Source organism: Gymnodraco acuticeps, unplaced genomic scaffold (genome assembly GCF_902827175.1).
Source record: "Gymnodraco acuticeps unplaced genomic scaffold, fGymAcu1.1, whole genome shotgun sequence".
In the NCBI taxonomy this organism is placed as follows: Eukaryota; Metazoa; Chordata; class Actinopteri; order Perciformes; family Bathydraconidae; genus Gymnodraco; species Gymnodraco acuticeps.
The window spans coordinates 14823-35057 of NW_022992038.1; the positions used below are offsets into that span (position 1 = coordinate 14823).

At 40.8% G+C, this 20235-nt stretch overlaps 1 protein-coding gene across 4 annotated transcripts in view; it reads right to left on the reverse strand.

Moving 5' to 3' along the window:
- Positions 1-7100: 7100 nt before the first annotated feature.
- The window catches only part of bend5 (BEN domain containing 5), a 30189-nt gene continuing 17054 nt past the window's right edge, over positions 7101-20235 (reverse strand). For all 4 annotated transcript variants that reach the window (XM_034201721.1, XM_034201720.1, XM_034201723.1 and 1 more), the window contains 2 exons: positions 16645-16858; positions 7101-12984 (listed from right to left, as the gene is read on the reverse strand). In XM_034201721.1, the coding sequence (XP_034057612.1) occupies positions 12788-12984; positions 16645-16858 (411 nt within the window). In that variant the 3' untranslated portion in view covers positions 7101-12787. The remainder of the gene's footprint in view (positions 12985-16644; positions 16859-20235) is intronic.

Here is a 20235-nt window from a genome sequence, read left to right on the forward strand (position 1 = left end):
GACAGTAAAAGTAGTCGTTGTGCAGATTGGTCCATTTCAGAATAATATATATGATATGTTTTATAATGATTGATCATGAAAGTGTTCTCAAAGCTGGTGAAGGTGCAGCTAGTTTGAATGGCTTTGTATACTGCAGGGTAGCTGGTGGATTTACTCCAGGTGGAACTAAAGTCTGATTCAACACTTGATTAGATTTCACATCATTCATCCAGAGAAGTAACTAAAGCTATTAAATACATGTAGTGGAGTAGAAGTACACAGTAGCATAAAATGGAAATACTCAAGTAAAGGACACGTACCTCGAAGTTGCACTTAAGTATAGTACTTGAGTAAATCTACTTAGTTACTTCCCACCTCTGGTAAAAGTGGAACTATAAATACAAACACGTTAGTGACAGTATAGCATAGCTCAAATGCAATAACATCATGAGATAAATGAGAGAATGGAAGCAGATGAATAAATAGATGAATAAATAATGTTATAGTGCCATAAGAGAATAGGAGTGTTGAACTGATAAACCAACACGTGTTGTGTGTGAAATAAAGTGTGTTTCTTGTGTCTCTCAGGACAGGAGAGGTGAACAGGAGAGAGAGAAATTAAGACTAATGTCCATTTATCCCCAGCAGCGAGGCCTGAGCCTGGTCACCATGAAAAACCTGCAATGAGTTAATCGTTTTAGTCGGTAGCCAGTGTTCAGTCCAGCCTGCAGTGCTGTGTTATGGACTGTGTTTCATATTCAGTAATAAAACATGCAACTGTGTCCTTCCTCTATACCCTGTGAGTGAGTGAGTGTGTGGGTGTGTGTGTGTGTGTGAGTCCTAGAACATCAAACCTTGTTACTCTGCGGTAACATATGCACCCGGTGCTCCCTCTCTGAACTCCCCCTTTCAGGAGGCAACAAACACTTCTATATTTCCACATTCAAAACAGTAACAATGTCGTAAAGCAAACACATTACAGCTTCTATTATGCGGCGCTGCAGCGAGCGGCGTGTGTGCATGAAAAGCAAAAAGGTGGACAAGATGAATCAGGAGGTCTTCCGAGAAGCTCAATAAAAGCATCGAAATAACCGTATTCATTAGGGTGGTGTGTGTGACATAAATACGATACGTCTCCCTGTGTGCTGCAGTGTGTGAGGAGGACTCGGTGTTTATGCGACAGCCCTGTCTGGCTCGACCCAGCCGGCACTAATCCATCATCACCACCACTGAATCATCGCGCTGCCAATAAAGCCAGGCAGCAATACATTACAGGCATGTGGCAGGCTTTAGCGATAATGACATTGAGAAGTCCCCTTGGGCTGCAGGAAAAGCCTGGGCGCATGACACTCTTGCTTACAGAGGCAATAATATGGAAATGCATCAGTGTGCCATACAGAGGAGAGGAATGGGGAGCTCATGAGGAAAAGGGGGAGGAAACGGCCTTCACAGCGACTACTTCCTATCAGAATCTAACGAGCAAATCCAGCATTCGATGACAAGGCTTATTTTAGATTCAAGCCCCTCCAAACAGGCCATCTAACAAGCAATCTCATGTGTCAACATCCCATTTCTCCGTCTTATCTTGCACTCATGCACCTGATTTTGCAATATGGGTTGGATCGGGACATGTTAGATTAGAGCGGTGCCAATTACCCGCATGCTGTGTGGCCGAATGGACAAAAAAGAGAACTGCTGGTCTCTGCCTTCCTGTTATCTTGTGGCTGACATTGAGAACAATCTGGATGTTTAATCCCTCACATTTACTGCAGACACATGCACTCTGAAACACACCAAACTCTAAGAGATCAAAAGGGAAATGGTGACAGGAGTAAGAGACGAAGGAAACGTGACAGATATGGTGTTACGGCCCGTCCACACTACAGCTTCGACAGCTTCAAAAACGGTTTCCAACGCGTCTGCCCATTCACTTTGAATGGGGTGACGTCACTTTTCGCCGAACTGCATTGTGGGAAGCAGAGCGGAGCTTTCCTGGCGTTTCAGGCTGCAAAAGTTGAGCAATGTTCAACTTTTGAAGCTTCTGAAGCTTTCGGTGGAAGCGTCAGCCAATCAAATCATATGCCAGTACAAGCTCTAGCCAATCAAACCGCTGCTTGTGTGTTAGGGGCGGGAGATTCATGTGATTGGTTGTTGGTCGAGCTTCAGACACGCCCAGCTCCAAGCTTTTTTTGAAGCTGTAGTGTGGACGGGCCGTTAGAACGCACAGAGACAATTTAAAAGCTAAAATGTTACTTAGGTTTCCACCAGTGCAAACCATGTCTCCATGGGTATTCTTCTATTCTTTGCTCATGGTCTTTTTGTTGTAATTAGTGACAAAAACTTGTGTTACTTTTGTGAAAGTCATCTTATTTTAATCAGTGAAATAGCAGTATAACTCAGAGTGTCTGGAAGTCAGCCCGTCTGTATTCACGGTGTCAGACTCCTGGCCGAGCTGTTTTAAAAAAGTAAATTGTTACCATTGTATGTCTAATTTTAGTCCGTGCAATTAAATTAAAAGTTGCCAGGTAATGCTGTGCTGAGGAATTTGCATTAGCCTATTGGGGTCATTAAGGTTTTCTGAAACCCATTCAGCACACGGACATCAATTTGAAAATAAAAACTCCTTCGACATTAGTTAAGTGGTTTTTCACTGTAAGAAATAACACTTTAAAAGACTTGAGGTATTTTTTCCGGCTCCAAACTATTGACCAGATTCAACCCCGATTTGGTGATTTAAAAATCTACATATTGAGGTGGTGCTCACTTGTAACTTGAGGAAATTTGTCTCAACCGGGAACAATGGGGTGCGGTCACACTGATTTGTCAAGAAAGCGGCAGACATTTTGATTGACAGTTGCCGTCTGCTTCGGGTTGTTATCAATTGTTTTGATGCAGGTGGTAAAAAAAGCAAACGTTTCACATTTTGGGGATAACTTTATTCTGCTTTCTTGCGGAGAGTTAGATTAGGAGAATGAACCCTCATACTTAAACCAATTAGATGTTGAGCTAGTGCCAGTAGCGGGTTAGCTTAGCCTAGCTTAGCACAAAGACTGGAAAACACCAACAAGGGAGAAACAGCAATACCACAATAAGTTACTTACCACCCCAAGTGTCAAGTATGTGTTTCACATTTTAGTTTTTGTTTGGTTCAACAAACTAGAAAGCTGGAGAGAAACTGGTAGGAAGAGTTATGTTTTTTTATGTTAAGCTACAATAGCTGGCGAATGTAGCATCATATTTAACTTACAGACCAAGCCTGTATTCTCCTGAATAGCGTCTTATGAGAAAATGACACAGTAGGAGATTGAAACCTCAGACGTTTAGACTAGATGTTGAGCTACTGTCAGTAGCCGGTTAGCTTAGCCTAGCTTAGCACAAAGACTGGAAAACACCAACAAGAGAGAAACAGCCATACGAGATCTCAGGAAGTTACGACCACTGGGAATCATTTCTTAAAGCCCCTGTCACACTGTCCCGAAATTGACACCCGAATATGGAATTGTGAATTTCGCACGAAGATGGCCCCGAACCACATATGAAGGCAACATTTACATTACATTTAAGACATACAACTGCAACGAAAGTAACAAAAACAATTATGTTAAAGTACTATGATACAGTACTGATATTTTCAGAAGATATTAAGTTTTCTCCGTAATGTTGTTTCCATAGCAACAACAACTTCCTGTCAACTCGCCTTCAAAATAATATATTATATCCTTTTCAGTTTCACAGAACATAAATTGGGTTATTTACATCAGTGGTTCTCCACTGGTCAGGCCTCGGGACCCACTTTTTCCTTAGTCAATAGATCGCGGCCCGAAATTTTGAACCACTCAAATCTATTCAACAAAAAAATCGTGCTGTAATATCTACGCTTTTCAGCGTACAATATTAATGAAAGTGAAGTACAGTGCATATCTCCCTTATATCCCTTCACAGAACTAAAGTATGCTTTTAAATAAGGTTTAATGAGATGATGGAATCAAAGCTGAACTGTATAACATAAAAAGGCACACGTGCTGAAAACCCAACCCCAGCAGGGGGTCTGGGGGGATTCTCCCCCAGGAGATTTTTAAAAATACTAACATATAAACTATGCATTCTGGTACTCTGAGAAGAAAATAAATAAATCTATTACTACCCGACATATTAATAATATTTGATGCCATTGTTTGTATTTCACTTTGTTCTGAAGCTGAACTTGCTGCTCGACACAGAGAGAAGAGCAACGAGGAGATAGTCTGTGTGACTTACTTTAAATTGTGGGTAAGCGTAGATAGCCCCCATTGTTCTGTGACCTGTCAATCATCGAACCGGGGGTCATATTTGATTATGTGTTCATTTTGATCTGAAGTTGTACACATGGATGTATAAAGAATAGTTTTACCGCAAAGTTATTCTCCGTGGGGACTTCCGGCAACAATCTTGATTCTGATTGGCCAGAAGACTCGAAAAAATATCAGCAAAGATGTTACAGAAGTTTTCAAAACCGCTTATGGTCTCCGGTACTTCCAGTCCAACGCCGACTGCATGCACAGCGTTAGAAAATCGGGCATTCAAAATAAAAGTTTTTTCCACAAAACATATTTATTTTTTCTTCCCTCACACATCTGCGACCCACTCGAAACGGGTCCGCGACCCACCAGTTGAGAACCACTGATTTACATAATATGTCTACATGATTGTGTTTAATAAAAAACCCGATGGACACACGATAATGGAAATGTTCAAATTCGGCTGTGATCGTAGCAACATCGGGCCATTCGTGAGGGCATCTTAAGCCTTCGTATGACCGCCCGTGGAGTTTCTCAGGCTCCGGCAGCAACTTCGTGAGCGGTGGCAAAATCTTTGGCATGCCAACAAATTTACGAAAGACCTTGCGAAGGTTAATTTTCGTGTTGAATTTGTGTGTCAATTGTGCCCTTCGTAAGGCCATCGTGAGGGCATCTTGTTATCATCAGTGCCATCGGGCATTCGCCCCGATCAGAGTGAGGGCGAATGCACCGATGATAACACGAAGATGACACGATTTGACAAGATGCCCTCACGAGTGCCTTACGAAGTTGCTGCCGGAGCCTGAGAAACTCCACCGGCGGTCATAAGATGGCGATGCCCTCACAAATGGCCCGATGTTGCTACGATCAGAGCCGAATTTGAACATTTCCTTTTAGTGTTGCACGGTGTACCGATACTTGAAAGGTATCGCGATACCCTGCCGTTAAAAACGTTACGATTCCTCCGTTTCATTAGTATCGGTACTTTAAGAATGACAGGGAAAAGTACTCTGGTGAGAAAGCGCCGTTTTAATAAGAGCCGTGTGTGTTCAGCGCTCTGCTTCCACTCCCTTCACTGCAGCCGTGCCTGCAGTCCCTCCCCTCTCAAGCACGCTCTAAGTGCCTCCCCTCTCAAGCACGCTCTAAGTGCCTCCCCTCTCAAGCACGTTCTAAGTGCCTCCCCTCTCAAGCACGCTCTAAGTGCCTCCCCTCTCAAGCACGCTCTAAGTCCCTGCCCTCTCAAGCACGCTCTAAGTCCCTCCCCTCTCAAGCACGCTCTAAGTCCCTCCCCTCTCAAGCACGCTCTAAGTGCCTCCCCTCTCAAGCACGCTCTAAGTCCCTCCCCTCTCAAGCACGCTCTAAGTCCCTCCCCTCTCAAGCACGCTCTAAGTCCCTGCCCTCTCAAGCACGCTCTAAGTCCCTCCCCTCTCAAGCACGCTCTAAGTGCCTCCCCTCTCAAGCACGCTCTAAGTGCCTCCCCTCTCAAGCACGCTCTAAGTGCCTCCCCTCTCAAGCACGCTCTAAGTCCCTCCCCTCTCAAGCACGCTCTAAGTCCCTCCCCTCTCTCGTGCACGCGCTAGCTGCCAGAACATGTGAGAAAACGAGAAGCATGGCTGCAAGTGGGAGTGCAGCTGCCGCTGCGCCTCGGCTTGTTGACAACAAAGACGCCAGAAGCGAAATTTGGAAGTATTTGAGCGATATCTCTGACAGTGAGGTTATGTTCTATTTTTTGTCGGAGACCTCATTGTGTTGAATGTCATTTCTGTTGTTTAATATACAAATCTATTTTGACAAAAAAGTAGTTTGAGATGATGCTTATTTTTATTTAATACGAATTCTTGTCATTTATTTTATTTATTGTTCTCATTGTTTAAAGGTTTGTGTTATGGTTATGATTCCGGTGTGAAATAAAGCACAATAATTACATTTAAGGCTGTTTCCCTTTTTTTCGAAACAGAATCGGAATCGCAATTCTTGACTTGGTATCGGAACCAAAATATTGGTATCGGGACAACACTATTTCCTTTATCGGGTGTCAATTTCGGGACAGTGTGGCGCGGGCTTAACAAACGACATGCAAGCTGTAAAGGAGCTGTATTATTTTCCCTGGTACAAATTGGCCATTTCCCTTTATTTTCTTCATGTTAAGCTACACTTACTGGCTAATGGCAGTAGCTTCATGATTACTGTACAGACCAAGCCCTAAATGTTCGGTCTGAAATTGAAACGAAGTGCCTTAAATCCGTTTTGTTTTTTTATATTGAGCAGGGGACGACTTCTCTGACTGCAACTTAAATCAGATTCTATAGACGTCTATGAGAAAATGACACAACTTTGTGATTTATGATCCTATGTAGAAAAGCAGCATATGATTTAGGGTGGGATGTGATTGACAGGTCACTATCACATGGTGTTGTCAAATCTCGGGGACTCTATCCTTTCACAGTGTTTTCAGTTCATAAAATACCCAATTTTAAAACATATATGTAAAAGAAAAGTCTGTGAAATGGATATTATTTAGTCCAGTAGGTTCACAAAGTTCAACTTCTTAGCCTTTTTTTTTTACACACAGCAACAACAACACAGCACAAATATAGTATGGAGGAGGAAGAGGTATCAAAACAGTGTTACATACAGTATTTGTATATGCTACAGATGTATAAAAGCAAAGACAAACAGACTCAAAGACAGTTTCTTCCCCAGAGCAATCATGGCACTGAACTCTTGCAAAAAGAAATGAACCAACAAACATGAATATTGTGTTTAATCTTTGAGTTTCCAACATGACTCTTTATTCCTCGAGGAAAAGAACACGAGACAAAAAAGACAAGAGGTTTGTGCTGATAGAATAAAAGTCTGGATTTATTTCTGTTTTACATTAAACAGGTGTTCCTGAATGCAGCAAGAGAAAAACACAGAACAGGATGCTAAGCGTCAGAGTTGCTCGCATAGCAGAGGTGTGGCCGGTTTAGCAAAGACGTGTACATCTCTACCGTCTTCTGTAAATGCAGGGTTTGCCTCTGGGAGGGAGAGTTTACTGCAACAGTCTGGAAATTCTTTTCACATTATCATACCAACTGGAAATACTCCATACAGTAATAACCCTGTATTTCCCTAATGATCATTGCAATCAACCCCCTACTAATGCAGTTACACTACAGACAGGTTTAAACCCAAGCAGCCCTGTAAAGCTCAGTTTCATTCAACTCCACGAGTGTGAACATGTGAGTAATAGTTCAGTATAGATTTGTCATGTCGCCATTGTCCCATGTGATTCAATCCCAGACACATTCAGAGGTGTGAACGCTCTCCAGTTGTGGTACCAGGTGATTTACGAACACCTGCATAGGAATTCAATTACACACAAAACTCTCTGGGTCGAATTCCCTGGATCAGAGCAAAGCTGAGAATTGAACCTTTTATGAAACAGTCCAATGAATGGCTTAAGTGCTTCCATGAAAACCAACAGGGTTTGTATTTTGAACACACACTAGCTCACAGTAGAGAGGAGTTGCCCAGCACATTACATGTTCGCAGACATGGTCAACGTAAAACAAAAAAAGAAGAAAGAAAAACACATATATACATACGGACAGGTAGAGCAACCCCAACACTTTGGCGCAGAAAGGATTCCATTGGTGTCGCTGCACAGGGTAACATATACAATATAATGCATTTTATTTTATTTTAGTAAGCCAATCATGGACTAATTGCAACACTATGGTTGATTGTACATCAGAAAGAGTCAAAAAGATACAGTTGTTTACTCAAAATAACCAATAATACTCAAGGTAAGATGCTGGAACTCCCCAAAAACTCTCCATGAAGACTCTCATTGATGTTTTAACACATATTCAACAACTTTTTTAACAAGACGGGGCTGTAGTTTGTGCATTATTTCTGTTTTCTAACCCTAGTCGAACTACCAATGGAATCCAGTTTCTGTAAAAACTTCACATTGACTCAAACAGATCGAGGTTTTTCTGAGGACTTCTTCTACTGCAACTGAGATTTCCTTTAATGACAACCTGGCAAACAACCAGTGAACAGTGGTATCCTTTCAAATGTATTGGTCGGTAATCTAATAATCATGTGTCCTATGTATAGTGAAACCTGAACTAACCAGTAAAAATGCATATTTCTGAAAATACAACAATGTAGTATTGGTAGGTGCTAGAAGCAGATGCATCCATTGAAAACCAGCAAGTTCTGAGGTACTTCTGAAACTCTCAGCTGAGGATATACTCACTATCTACAATATTTGGATGGATAGCATATAGTCGATACAGTAAAAGCGAGGGTTATCATTTAGCGAAATATTTTGGCTTTGAATTTGATTAGCTGAGGGCGATAGTAGCGGTTGACACACCTGAATAAAACATAGCCGTATGAGGATAAAAACAGCACAATTTGAGGTCCGATAGACAGATCAGATTTTGAACTGTTTGCTGGTAGCACCGTCAACCAGTACAAATCTCAGAATGCAATACAGACAGAACACAACCACTGATCAACTGCACGACACAGCAAAGATATATATTCGGAGACGACCCGTCACGCAGACACCCTTCAGCAGCATCTTAAAGCAGGTAATAAAACTGATTTCTCCTAAGAATGATATTGTGTACTGAGGTGTTTTATATGCTGTACATGTTGAGAGTAACCAGGTATAGCTATTCCTATTTTATTTTTTAATATCCACAAAAAGTTTTACAGTCACTGACAAACAAACACCAGAGTAACAATGAGGTAGGACGGTGAAGTTAGATGAAGTAGAACCGGTTTGTGGATTGTATACAAAGTTACCTTAAGAAAAATATAGGCCTGACAATGTGTGTACTCCTTTTAAAGTAAGTTTGACATTGTATCTGAGGCTCAGACGGTAATGTGTTTTGTGTACTTAGTTGTGAAAACTGCTAAATCACACCGTTTATCTAGTCTCACACAGTGAAGTTTATTTTCGCCCCGCTCGATTTAGAAAGCGACATAAAGCTTCTGAAGCTTTGACAAGCGTTCACAACATAAGCCAAGAGATGAGGACAGGATTTCGCGATTATCTTGATACTACATTTAAAATCCAGTCCGTATAAATGACAGGAGAGTAAGGAACGAGAGGTGGCACAGGAAGAGGATCAGAGCCAGAGAGGTTACGTCTCCTATCCTACCGCTACTTGAGTGTGACAGTGAGAGTACTGGAAGGTGATGTGTGTCTCAGAGCCTAAATCATCAATTCAACTCTGTGCCAGGTTGTGTACTGGTGTACGTTACTAAATGTGCTGCTACAACCCAAACTGCTCCTCTGCAAGTGCTAGAGATTGGCCTTGCCATCACAGATTAAGCCAAATCTGGGTTAAAACACACAGTACGTCCAATACGGCTTTCATCCACGAAAGATGGTTTTAGTTAAAGGATTAGGGCTTAATCGCGCTCCAGGAAACCAGCCTTTGAACAGAAGTTAGCATTTCAGAGCTCTATTAATGCTCCATCTTAAAGCATTATGTTTAAACCGCACCCCCTTTTGGCATCAAACAACAAAGAAACACAAACACAACACAACGTGTCAGAGTTTCAGCATGGTTGCGTTGCACAGCAGAAATATTTTCTTTTAAACCGCATGTATTTCAAATACACGCAAGCGCACATAAACCTCACATGTTGCTTTGTACAGGGAACACAAATAAGAAAGGGTTGTTTTTTTTAGGAACAAAAAAAAATAATGTCACCAATTTGGTGTCTTAAGATTCACTCGGCTCCATCACCTTGGCATGGGACATCTTTTGTGCAAACCGTTGCTGATTCCTCCGTCAGCACCCCCCCCCTTCTTTAGCTTGATCTCAGCATTCAATACTTTGGCTTACAATCACCACTCATTTGTAAAAAATACACAATTATCTCTATACAAGTCATATCTATGCAACACCAGCATCTTCACACATTAAGTTAAAGCACACATTCCAGTCAGCTTGCACATTTCAGAGGTTAATATCTTTGACTGTAGCTTGTCAATTTTGTCGAGAAAGCCATTTTTTGTTCACGAGGCCGTGATGGGGTTTTAAAAAATCAAGTTTCAACACAGTTTGACTTGTAGAAATCTAGTTTTCTTAACACCCCGACTAAGTCTTCCAGTAACTAAATATTGAGAAGAAGTCGTATAATTACTTTTTGTTTTGAAGCATTGGTATATCGGGGTTATATCTGAATCCCATCTTGCCATCAAAACAATAAAACCAAAATGCTCTAAGGTGCTTTATGATAATACAATGATTGCTGGGCTTTATCTATAGAGATATTTAGAAAAAGGAAAGTACATTTCTTTAAGATTGGAGAAATTGCCCAAAAGTTTAAAGTGCATTCAATGTAAGATCTAACTACTGAATCTCAATTGAGTACAATGGTTGAACCATATCAGTTCTCATCCATCTGTGGCAGATCATTGATGAGGATAATTACATATTGGACTCTGTTTAAGGGAAGCTTTGTCTCTCTTGTGCCACAGAGATCACTTTGGCTAAGATATATATTTTTCATTTGTTCGTAGATTCCTACCGATCTACATTTGGATACAACATCAAGCTTAAAGCCAACAATTCATATGGAAAAATATATATAAAAAAGAAACATCAGGTAACATGGAATAACAACATCAATCAGAGAAACCAACACATGACCAGAACCTTAAAAACTACAATATGTAAGATGATTAGAAACTGAAATATCCATGTTTAAAAAATAGAATATGTACACTAAAATACCTCCGGAACAAAAAGGTAGCTTAACAAAAAGGCTGATCTTGAACAAAACCAAAACAGAGACAGACAACATGATAGACGGAAATAAACGGAAGGAGAGTGTCGAGTAGAGGAGGAGAAGGCTTGATGGGCAGCGCTGCAGCAGATTCACAGTTAGCTACAGATGGGTCACAGTTGAGATTTCAATCTGCAGCGTTTAGTTCCAGCCTGCAGACGGCCACACAAACCATTTTGGATCCAAACAATAAAAACAAGTGGAGAGAGGAAAGAAGAAAATACGAGGACATTTTCAAAGTTCTGACGGAAACTGTCACTGGAGCGACCTTAACTTTGTTCCCCAGTGGCCTGGCTATAAAAAGAGAGAAGGGTTATTATGGGGTTCACCAAGCCTTCAGATAGTCCTTCAGACAGCTTTACCCTCAGCTAACACTGCTTCCACGTCACTATGAGCTGAGCCGTGCCCCCTCTCCTTTAAAGGTCCCCTGTCATACTGGTTCTCATCAATATATCACAGGTCTCAGATATATCCAAAGCCTGTCTCTGATTGGCTGAAACACCAAACAGATCATCCCATAATCCCCTCTGTTTCAGCCCTGTTTCAAAAGGGCTGATTCTCTGTCTGAAAATAAGGAGCCCCTCTGAGAGAGGTTTGGTTACAAAGAACACAATGGTGCTCTAGGAGGAGATTCAGGTGATAAGGTGGGGGGGGGGGGCAACCTTGGTTGCTGATTGGCTAACGGTTACACAACCCAAACATCTACAGAGAAACTTTGTTCCTGAAACGTCCAGAGTCTCTTTACACAGAGGGGACACATATTGATGTAGAAGAAGTGGATTTTGCATAATAGGTGACCTTTAACTAAAGAGGGGAGGCAGCACGTAACTAACGGTGTGAATCGCACAGTGAATAGTACCTAGTAGCCAGCCACCTCTCACATTCTCACAGCAAAGTGCAGGTGAAGCTTCGTCGCTTCAGCTATACATTTACAATCACAGCTTACTAGAAAACCCAGAGGCATATCAGCCCCCGGTGATTGCCAAATCCATTTAAGGCCTTTTCTAGGCATCAGCGTGCCTGTACCGCTACAACTCATTAAACAGTCAAATCGTCTCAAAGTGACTCGTGAGATTAACACAACAACATCCCACCCAAACCTTCCTCATTGATTGCAAAACCCTAAAACGTAAAAAAACTAATATAGACTGATACTATCATCTAATCTCTGCAAGTCGTCTTTTTAATAAACGGACCTACAGCTGAGGGGCGCACACACTTATAATTAATCTCTTAGAGCAACAGAATCTCCGTTGCAAAATACAATATGGCTGTTTTCAATTAAGACTTGTGCATTTGAGACCCTGATGGCCCATTGTATGCAGGAAGTACCAACAGCATCCCGTCAGTAGTCACCAAAATATCCACAAGTTCTAACGCATGCTAGCATCATCATCTTCATAGCATCACATATACTATATCCAGGGAAATAAACCTCTTACTTTTTAAAAGTTTAAAGGACTCAAAGCTATGTTCTGACACAGAACAATAAATCAATTTAACAGTTACATCTAATCTCTCCGTTTGACACAAATGCACACGATAATGAACCATGTCTCGGTACCAGTCCCACTGTAAAGCTTATAAAACACTCAGATCCAACACACCTCTCGCTGCGGGGTAAAGCTGTCTGAAACCTGGGCGCTTTGAAGGGGTTTCTTTTAACGTTTCATAACGACTAATCCAACGTGTGAAATAAAAATATCTCCTGAAAGTGTGACATCCCCCTACATCCCGTCGTAGGTGAAGCTCTCCACCTTCACAGTCTGTCTGATGAGCAGCTTGGACTCCCGCCGCTCCTCGTTCTTGATGGACTTGTTGATGTCCATGATCTTTTCACAAATGTATTTGTTCACTTTGGACAATCGTTGCGTGATCTCCGCACTGTCGGCGGTCTCTTGAGACACTCGGTCGTAGAGACACTCTGTGGGAGGAGCCAGTGAGAGTTAAACATCATCTTTTATGGGTTTTTTTGTTGTATATTTGTGTGAATTTGTGTGCAGTTACAATATAATATACATACTTTGTGACTCCAAAATAAAGGATAACATTCTTTCTGTCTGATTTCAATGAATCCAAATATTATTAAAATTAATAATAATGCATTTTAGTCAAATTCATAAAAACTTAATTTAAAAAACACACTTAAAATATAAAACACAAAATTAATTACAGATTAAAAGCGAAAAATTACAAAAAATTGTATATCGTGTAAAATCCAAATCTCAGTTAGAGCTAAATTTGGTTTTAAAACAGATTCAAATATAATTTTATATTTAATATCGTGGTGCTACAGAGACGTTCAGGCTTATTCAGTATCCTATAAACTCAATAAGAAATCCTTATTCAGCAAATATCCTCCTACAAAAAATCTAACTGATTTAATAAACGAACATTTTAATATATTTTTCGATGATAATTCAATTGTCAAAATAATCACAATTAGTTATTGTTCCCAAATTGTGCAGCCGTACTAGTATCTAACAAATATAACTCCATGACTTAAAGGCTGTCTGAAAAAAGGGAATCATGTTTCTGTTCCTGAAGTTTTCCGACTTGTCTCAGCTTGCTAAGAATTCCTCAGAGCAGAGATTGATCTCCTGTTTTAGTGTAAAGCCAGGCGGAGGTGGGAAGTAGAAGAGTACAAGTACTTTGTTGCTGTACTTAAGCACCTGTTTCTGGTATCAGTACTTTACTCCACTACTTATTTTTCTGACCACTTTTTACTTTCTACTTCTTACATGTTGAACCCAAATACCTGTACTTTCTACTTCTTACATGTTGAACTCAAATACCTGTACTTTCTACTTCTTACATGTTGAACACAAATACCTGTACTTTCTACTTCTTACATGTTGAACCCAAATACCTGTACTTTCTACTTCTCACATGTTGAACACAAATACCTGTACTTTCTACTTCTTACATGTTGAACTCAAATACCTGTACTTTCTACTTCTTACATGTTGAACTCAAATACCTGTACTTTCTACTTCTTACATGTTGAACTCAAATACCTGTACTTTCTACTTCTTACATGTTGAACACAAATACCTGTACTTTCTACTTCTCACATGTTGAACACAAATACCTGTACTTTCTACTTCTCACATGTTGAACACAAATACCTGTACTTTCTACTTCTTACATGGTGAACCCAAATACCTGTACTTTCTACTTATTACATTTTGAACACAAATACCTGTACTTTCTACTTCTTACATGTTGAACTCAAATACCTGTACTTTCTACTTCTTACATGGTGAACCCAAATACCTGTACTTTCTACTTCTTACATGTTGAACTCAAATACCTGTACTTTCTACTTCTTACATGGTGAACCCAAATACCTGTACTTTCTACTTCTTACATGTTGAACACAAATACCTGTACTTTCTACTTCTTACATGTTGAACTCAAATACCTGTACTTTCTACTTCTTACATGTTGAACACAAATACCTGTACTTTCTACTTCTTACATGTTGAACACAAATACCTGTACTTTCTACTTCTTACATGTTGAACACAAATACCTGTACTTTCTACTTCTTACATGTTGAACACAAATACCTGTACTTTCTACTTCTTACATGTTGAACTCAAATACCTGTACTTTCTACTTCTTACATGTTGAACTCAAATACCTGTACTTTCTGCTTCTCACATGTTGAACACAAATACCTGTACTTTCTACTTCTTACATGTTGAACACAAATACCTGTACTTTCTACTTCTTACATGTTGAACACAAATACCTGTACTTTCTACTTCTTACATGTTGAACACAAATACCTGTACTTTCTACTTCTTACATGTTGAACACAAATACCTGTACTTTCTACTTCTTACATGTTGAACTCAAATACCTGTACTTTCTACTTCTTACATGTTGAACACAAATACCTGTACTTTCTACTTCTTACATGTTGAACTCAAATACCTGTACTTTCTACTTCTTACATGTTGAACTCAAATACCTGTACTTTCTACTTCTTACATGTTGAACACAAATACCTGTACTTTCTACTTCTTACATGTTGAACCCAAATACCTGTACTTTCTACTTCTTACATTTTGAACACAAATACCTGTACTTTCTACTTCTTACATGGTGAACCCAAATACCTGTACTTTCTACTTCTTACATGTTGAACTCAAATACCTGTACTTTCTACTTCTCACATGTTGAACTCAAATACCTGTACTTTCTACTTCTTACATGGTGAACCCAAATACCTGTACTTTCTACTTCTTACATTTTGAACACAAATACCTGTACTTTCTACTTCTTACATTTTGAACACAAATACCTGTACTTTCTACTTCTCTCATTTTCCAAACAGGCTGGTTCCTTTAGTTTGAATGTGTGTTTGGTGCGTGATCATTATTATTTAGAGTCATAAGTATTGTTCAATACCAAGAGAGGGTATTCGTTTTATTTTGGACCAAGGCTACCTTTTATAAGCGAGCTGTATTGAAAAAATATGAATGCCGCTTCCGGTAACACGGCAACATAAGGGGCGTAGTTTGTGATGGCCGGTCTCTTGTTCCCAAAGCCACGGAGGGAGAACCAGGCGACAGAGTGTGTGAGGCTCCGGAGACGCCGTTGGTATGTGTCTCCGGTGTTTATTGTGTTTATTGTGTTTATGTACTTGATCTGTTGCCTCACTTTGCGAGAGTGCTGTTGCGCAATCGACTGCTTGTTACGCAGCGCGGTCTGCCTGTGCTCCGTTTGTTTGCTGTGTCATTTAGACAGCGCAGGTGTTCAGATGAGGTTTTCTCTGGCGCTTGTCTCCAAGGAGAGAAACACTCTTATTAATTCATTTAAGTTAATGATGTGGTTTTAAAATAACAAGTTATCCTTTTAATTAAAACATGGTTTGTGTTGCTATTATTATTATTGAGAATGCAGAGAGGCCTGCAAAATGTGTGTAATTTGTGTAGCATGTGTGCTAACTTTTGTTTGTACTTTGAAGGTTTTCAACCTGATGAATTCTTGGAGCCGTCTTAAATAAATAAAGACAAAAGAACAAAATTCAAGTTGTCCAAGTGTCCTCTGTTGCCCTCCAGCCTCTCAAGTCAGGCTAAATCACTGATACAGGCCAAAACCCTGAAGGACTTGACAATTATTCTTTAGAGTCATTGCGTGCCTATTGATTTGAACACAATCCGTGTATCCATCATTTCCTGGTCTTCTCTAAAGAAGAGGGACCAATGGAAACGTTGTCATGTTGCCGTTGTTCAGCATGGAAACATTCATCAGCTAACAATGACATTATTGTTCTATTGATATAAAGGGAGGTCAGGTACTCTTTAAAGCAGCTGCTAGTTATGGGTACTTTTTACTGAAGTACATTTCAAAGCCTCTTTACTTTGACTTGAGTAAAGAAGTTTAGTCAGTACTTCTACTTTCACCAGAGTATTTTTAAACACGAGTATCTGTACTTCTACTTGAGTAAAGGATGTCTGTACTTCTACTTGAGTAAAGGATGTGTGTACTTCTACTTGAGTAAAGGGTATCTGTACTTCTACCTGAGTAAAGGATGTGTGTACTTTTGCCATCTCTAAAGCCTGTCTCTTACCTCTGACGATCTTCAGTTTGCTCGGGGACAGCGGGGGTTTGGGTAGCGCGTCTTTCTTCTTCTTCGTGGCCACTCCCGTGACGCTGCGGTTCTTCAGGGTCTCTGTTCCCCAGATCATGACTGCCAGGTTCTTTGTGAACTTGGAGTCTCCCTGGGTGCGCTGCAGCTGGTGCCACTTCTCCTCCTCCACCCAGATCCCTCCGCCAAGGTGTACCTGCAGAGAACACCACCTTTAAAAACATGTGCAACCACATTCTGCTGTGAGTGCCGTCTGCACAGTGCCAGACGATTTAAAAGGTCTAATGCAGGGGGGTCCAAACTCTTTTCACCGAGGGCCACATACAGAAAAATATACGAAGGGCTGGGCCGCTCACTAGAGGAGAGGATTATCGCCTCATAAGTTCAGTTAAAAGTCAGTAAAAATCAATTATGCCTACATCACAGCTCTCCAGAGGGTTCTGTAAGGGAAACTTCTGTGATGTCAAACACTGATGGTTTATATGGAGCTTCGGCCGGAGAATTCACATCACAAGTCCAAGAGCCAGAGGTTCTGACTGCACGGGAGAGTTGCCACGTCAATTCTGGCGCGCCTCTCTCTCGTTAGCCGTTAACTGGTTTCGCAGAGAGTAATCAACATATTTGAGAAGATAGCCTAAACAGTGGGAACACTGAGTTACTTGCGTCTGACACTTATGGCCTTGAAGATTTCACACCTTGGAGTCCACAAACACCGAGAAGGAAGTGTCCCAGTCAGAGGTTGCGCTAGACTTTTTCACTGCCCGTCATTTTGACGGACAGGATCGTAAAATGTCCGTCAAAATTCAGTATTACCCGTCGGCCTTTACACTCTGGGGGGGGGGCAGCACAGTCGTGAACTGTCAACGGGGGGCGGGGCGCACGCTTGTGAACTGTTAGCGCCGTGTTATGCATGCCCACTGCACCTCGCGGGAGTGCGCACAGCGTAAAGCCAAAACTCACAGACATTTCAATGATTTGTACGGCAAAGTTGGAAACGGTATCATTTCCTTTTTGGCAGGCATGCTTAACACCGGAACCTCGCTGCGGGGAAACTTTGGCGCTGTTCCGAGTTTGTTCTAATCCGTCAAAATGACGGTATGCTTTCAGATTTTTCCGTCATTGTTAAAATAAAATCGGTCATAGACGGAAAATATTCGGTTAACGCGACCTCTGGTCCCAGTGTACCCACAACAATAAACCATCTGTGACCTAGGGTTGCCCGGTCATAGAATGGGAACAACAACATTATGGCTGAAGCAGCCTATCTCCTTAAAGGAGATAGCAGACGTCAGAGTTGGTCCTGCACGTCATATCTAGGAGTCTAGGACAATTATTTCCCAAACAGATTTCATTTATTTTGTTGGCAGCTCATTCCTTAAAACAGAAGCTTCAGATTGATTATAGTAAGGGGAAATATGAAGGGTATATTTCACGCTTGTTATACAAATAAGTCATTGGGCTTTTTTCTTATCAAGTTAGATTTGTTAGGAAATGTTTTCAAATGTAATTGACTGAATTCATTCACAAAGTGGGCTTCTTAACACATGAATACTACTGTGTAATATATGTTTACATATATATTTAAGAAGTACAATACAAGACAAGCACAAGTTTCATTTGTGGGCCGTATTTCATTATACTTTCAGAATTCGCTGAGGGCTGATTCAAAACGGTCTAATGCAGTGGTTTCCAAACTGTGGGGCCCTGGTGGGTCGCGGAGGTACTGCAAGGGGGCCGCGGGAAGATTTTATTATTTTCTCCTTTTAGCTTTGGGAAGCACTTTGAGAGATGACGTTGTTTTTAAAGTGTGCTATATAAATCAAATGTATTATTATTATTATTCAATTGTAAACAAACACTGCTCGAAAATATCTCATTGGTCAGAGAGCTGTGGGCATAATGCTGCCTTTTGCAACATTACTTCAAATAAAATCAAATTTCTATAGCACATTTAAAAACGATTTTCGGTCGGGCCAAAGTGCTGCACATGCAGATAATAAATAACACATTCCTACCGATGTAAACAGAAGACAATAAATTACAACATCAAATATAAAAATCGAACACAGGGAAGTGTCATGAGTCGTGCTCTGCTCTGATTAGAAGGCCAGGGTGAAGAAGTGAGTTTTTAGTTTAGATTTAAAAACCCCTAGGGTCTGGGCCGACCTCACATGGAGGGGCAGAGTGTTCCAGAGCCTAGGGCCAGCCGCCGCGAAGGCTCGGTGCCCTCTGGTTTTTAGCCTGGTTTTAGGCACTACCAGTAGCAGCTGGTCAGCAGACCTTAACGCTCTGGCTGGGGTGTAGCGCTGGAGGAGTTCAGCTATATAGGCCGGAGCCCATTTAGTGCTTTAAAAACAAATAAAAGGATTTAAAAATCAATTCGGAACAGAATTGGAAGCCAGTGTAGTGAGGCCAGAATTGGGGTGATGTAGTCACGCTTTTTGTGGCCAGTCAGGAGACGTGCCGCTGCGTTCTGCACTAGCTGCAGGCGTTTAATTGAGGCCTGGTCCATACCCACGTATAGAGCGTTGCAATAATCGAGTCTCGAGGTCACAAAGGCGTTGATAACCCTCTCCAGGTCTTTAAAAGATAAAAAATAATTTTGGTTTTGGCCAATACTCTTAATTTAAAAAAGCAGGATTTCACTACGCTGCTGACCTGCTTGTCGAATTTAAAAGTGTTTGTAAAAGTCACTCCAAGATTCATGACAGAGGGGAGGATGTTTGTTTTAAGAGGACCCAGAATGTCAACAGAAGAGGCTGGAGTCTAAAAAAGATGACCTCAGTCTTGCTCTCGTTACTTGTTACTTGTGTGAGAGGCTTTTCTGCTGTTGCTGCCATCAAAACCAAATACAGATCAAAGCTGAACATTGAGAATGAACTGAGGGGCAGTCTCAAAACAACAGCCCCGCTTTGAGAAGACCTGCGAGGGAAAGCAAGCACACACAAGTCATTGATGAGCGAGTGTGGAATAGGAATGGTAAAGTGATGTGATCGTTTGCAACCTGCAGTAGAAATAGTAGTTCATTCATATATTTTCCTTAAAGAAATTTGAATTTAAAAATCTACTCCGGGAAGAAGGCCAACCAGTTTTAATTAGGCCAAATTAATTCACAGTATCTTACAAGCACTTTTGTTCATGTGTAATCCATAATACAATATAAAATGATAGTTGGATCTTCTTATTATTAGCAGAGAACATGTAATGTTTTACAACAATATACAATTAATCCTACCAATATAGATGGGAACCGGGTTGGGGGGGGTCCTGAAAATATTTCCAATTACCCAAGGGACTGAAAAAGTTTGGGAACCACTGGTTTAATGCTTCAGTAAGCTACAAGCCATCAAGAAAACTGCGATCCTCTGCGGCTGACGGTTTATTAGAAGTTCCCAGAAACAGCGATAAAAATAATTCACGCAGCTTTCATTAACTCTGCCCCAAAGCTATGCAACAAAATACCTGCAGACATCAGGGAAGTCTTTTGTACACATTTGTACAAGTAGCCTTTTAGGACTCCTGCACTTTCTCAATGCATTTGAACCTGTCACCTGATTGTGACATCGTTGTACC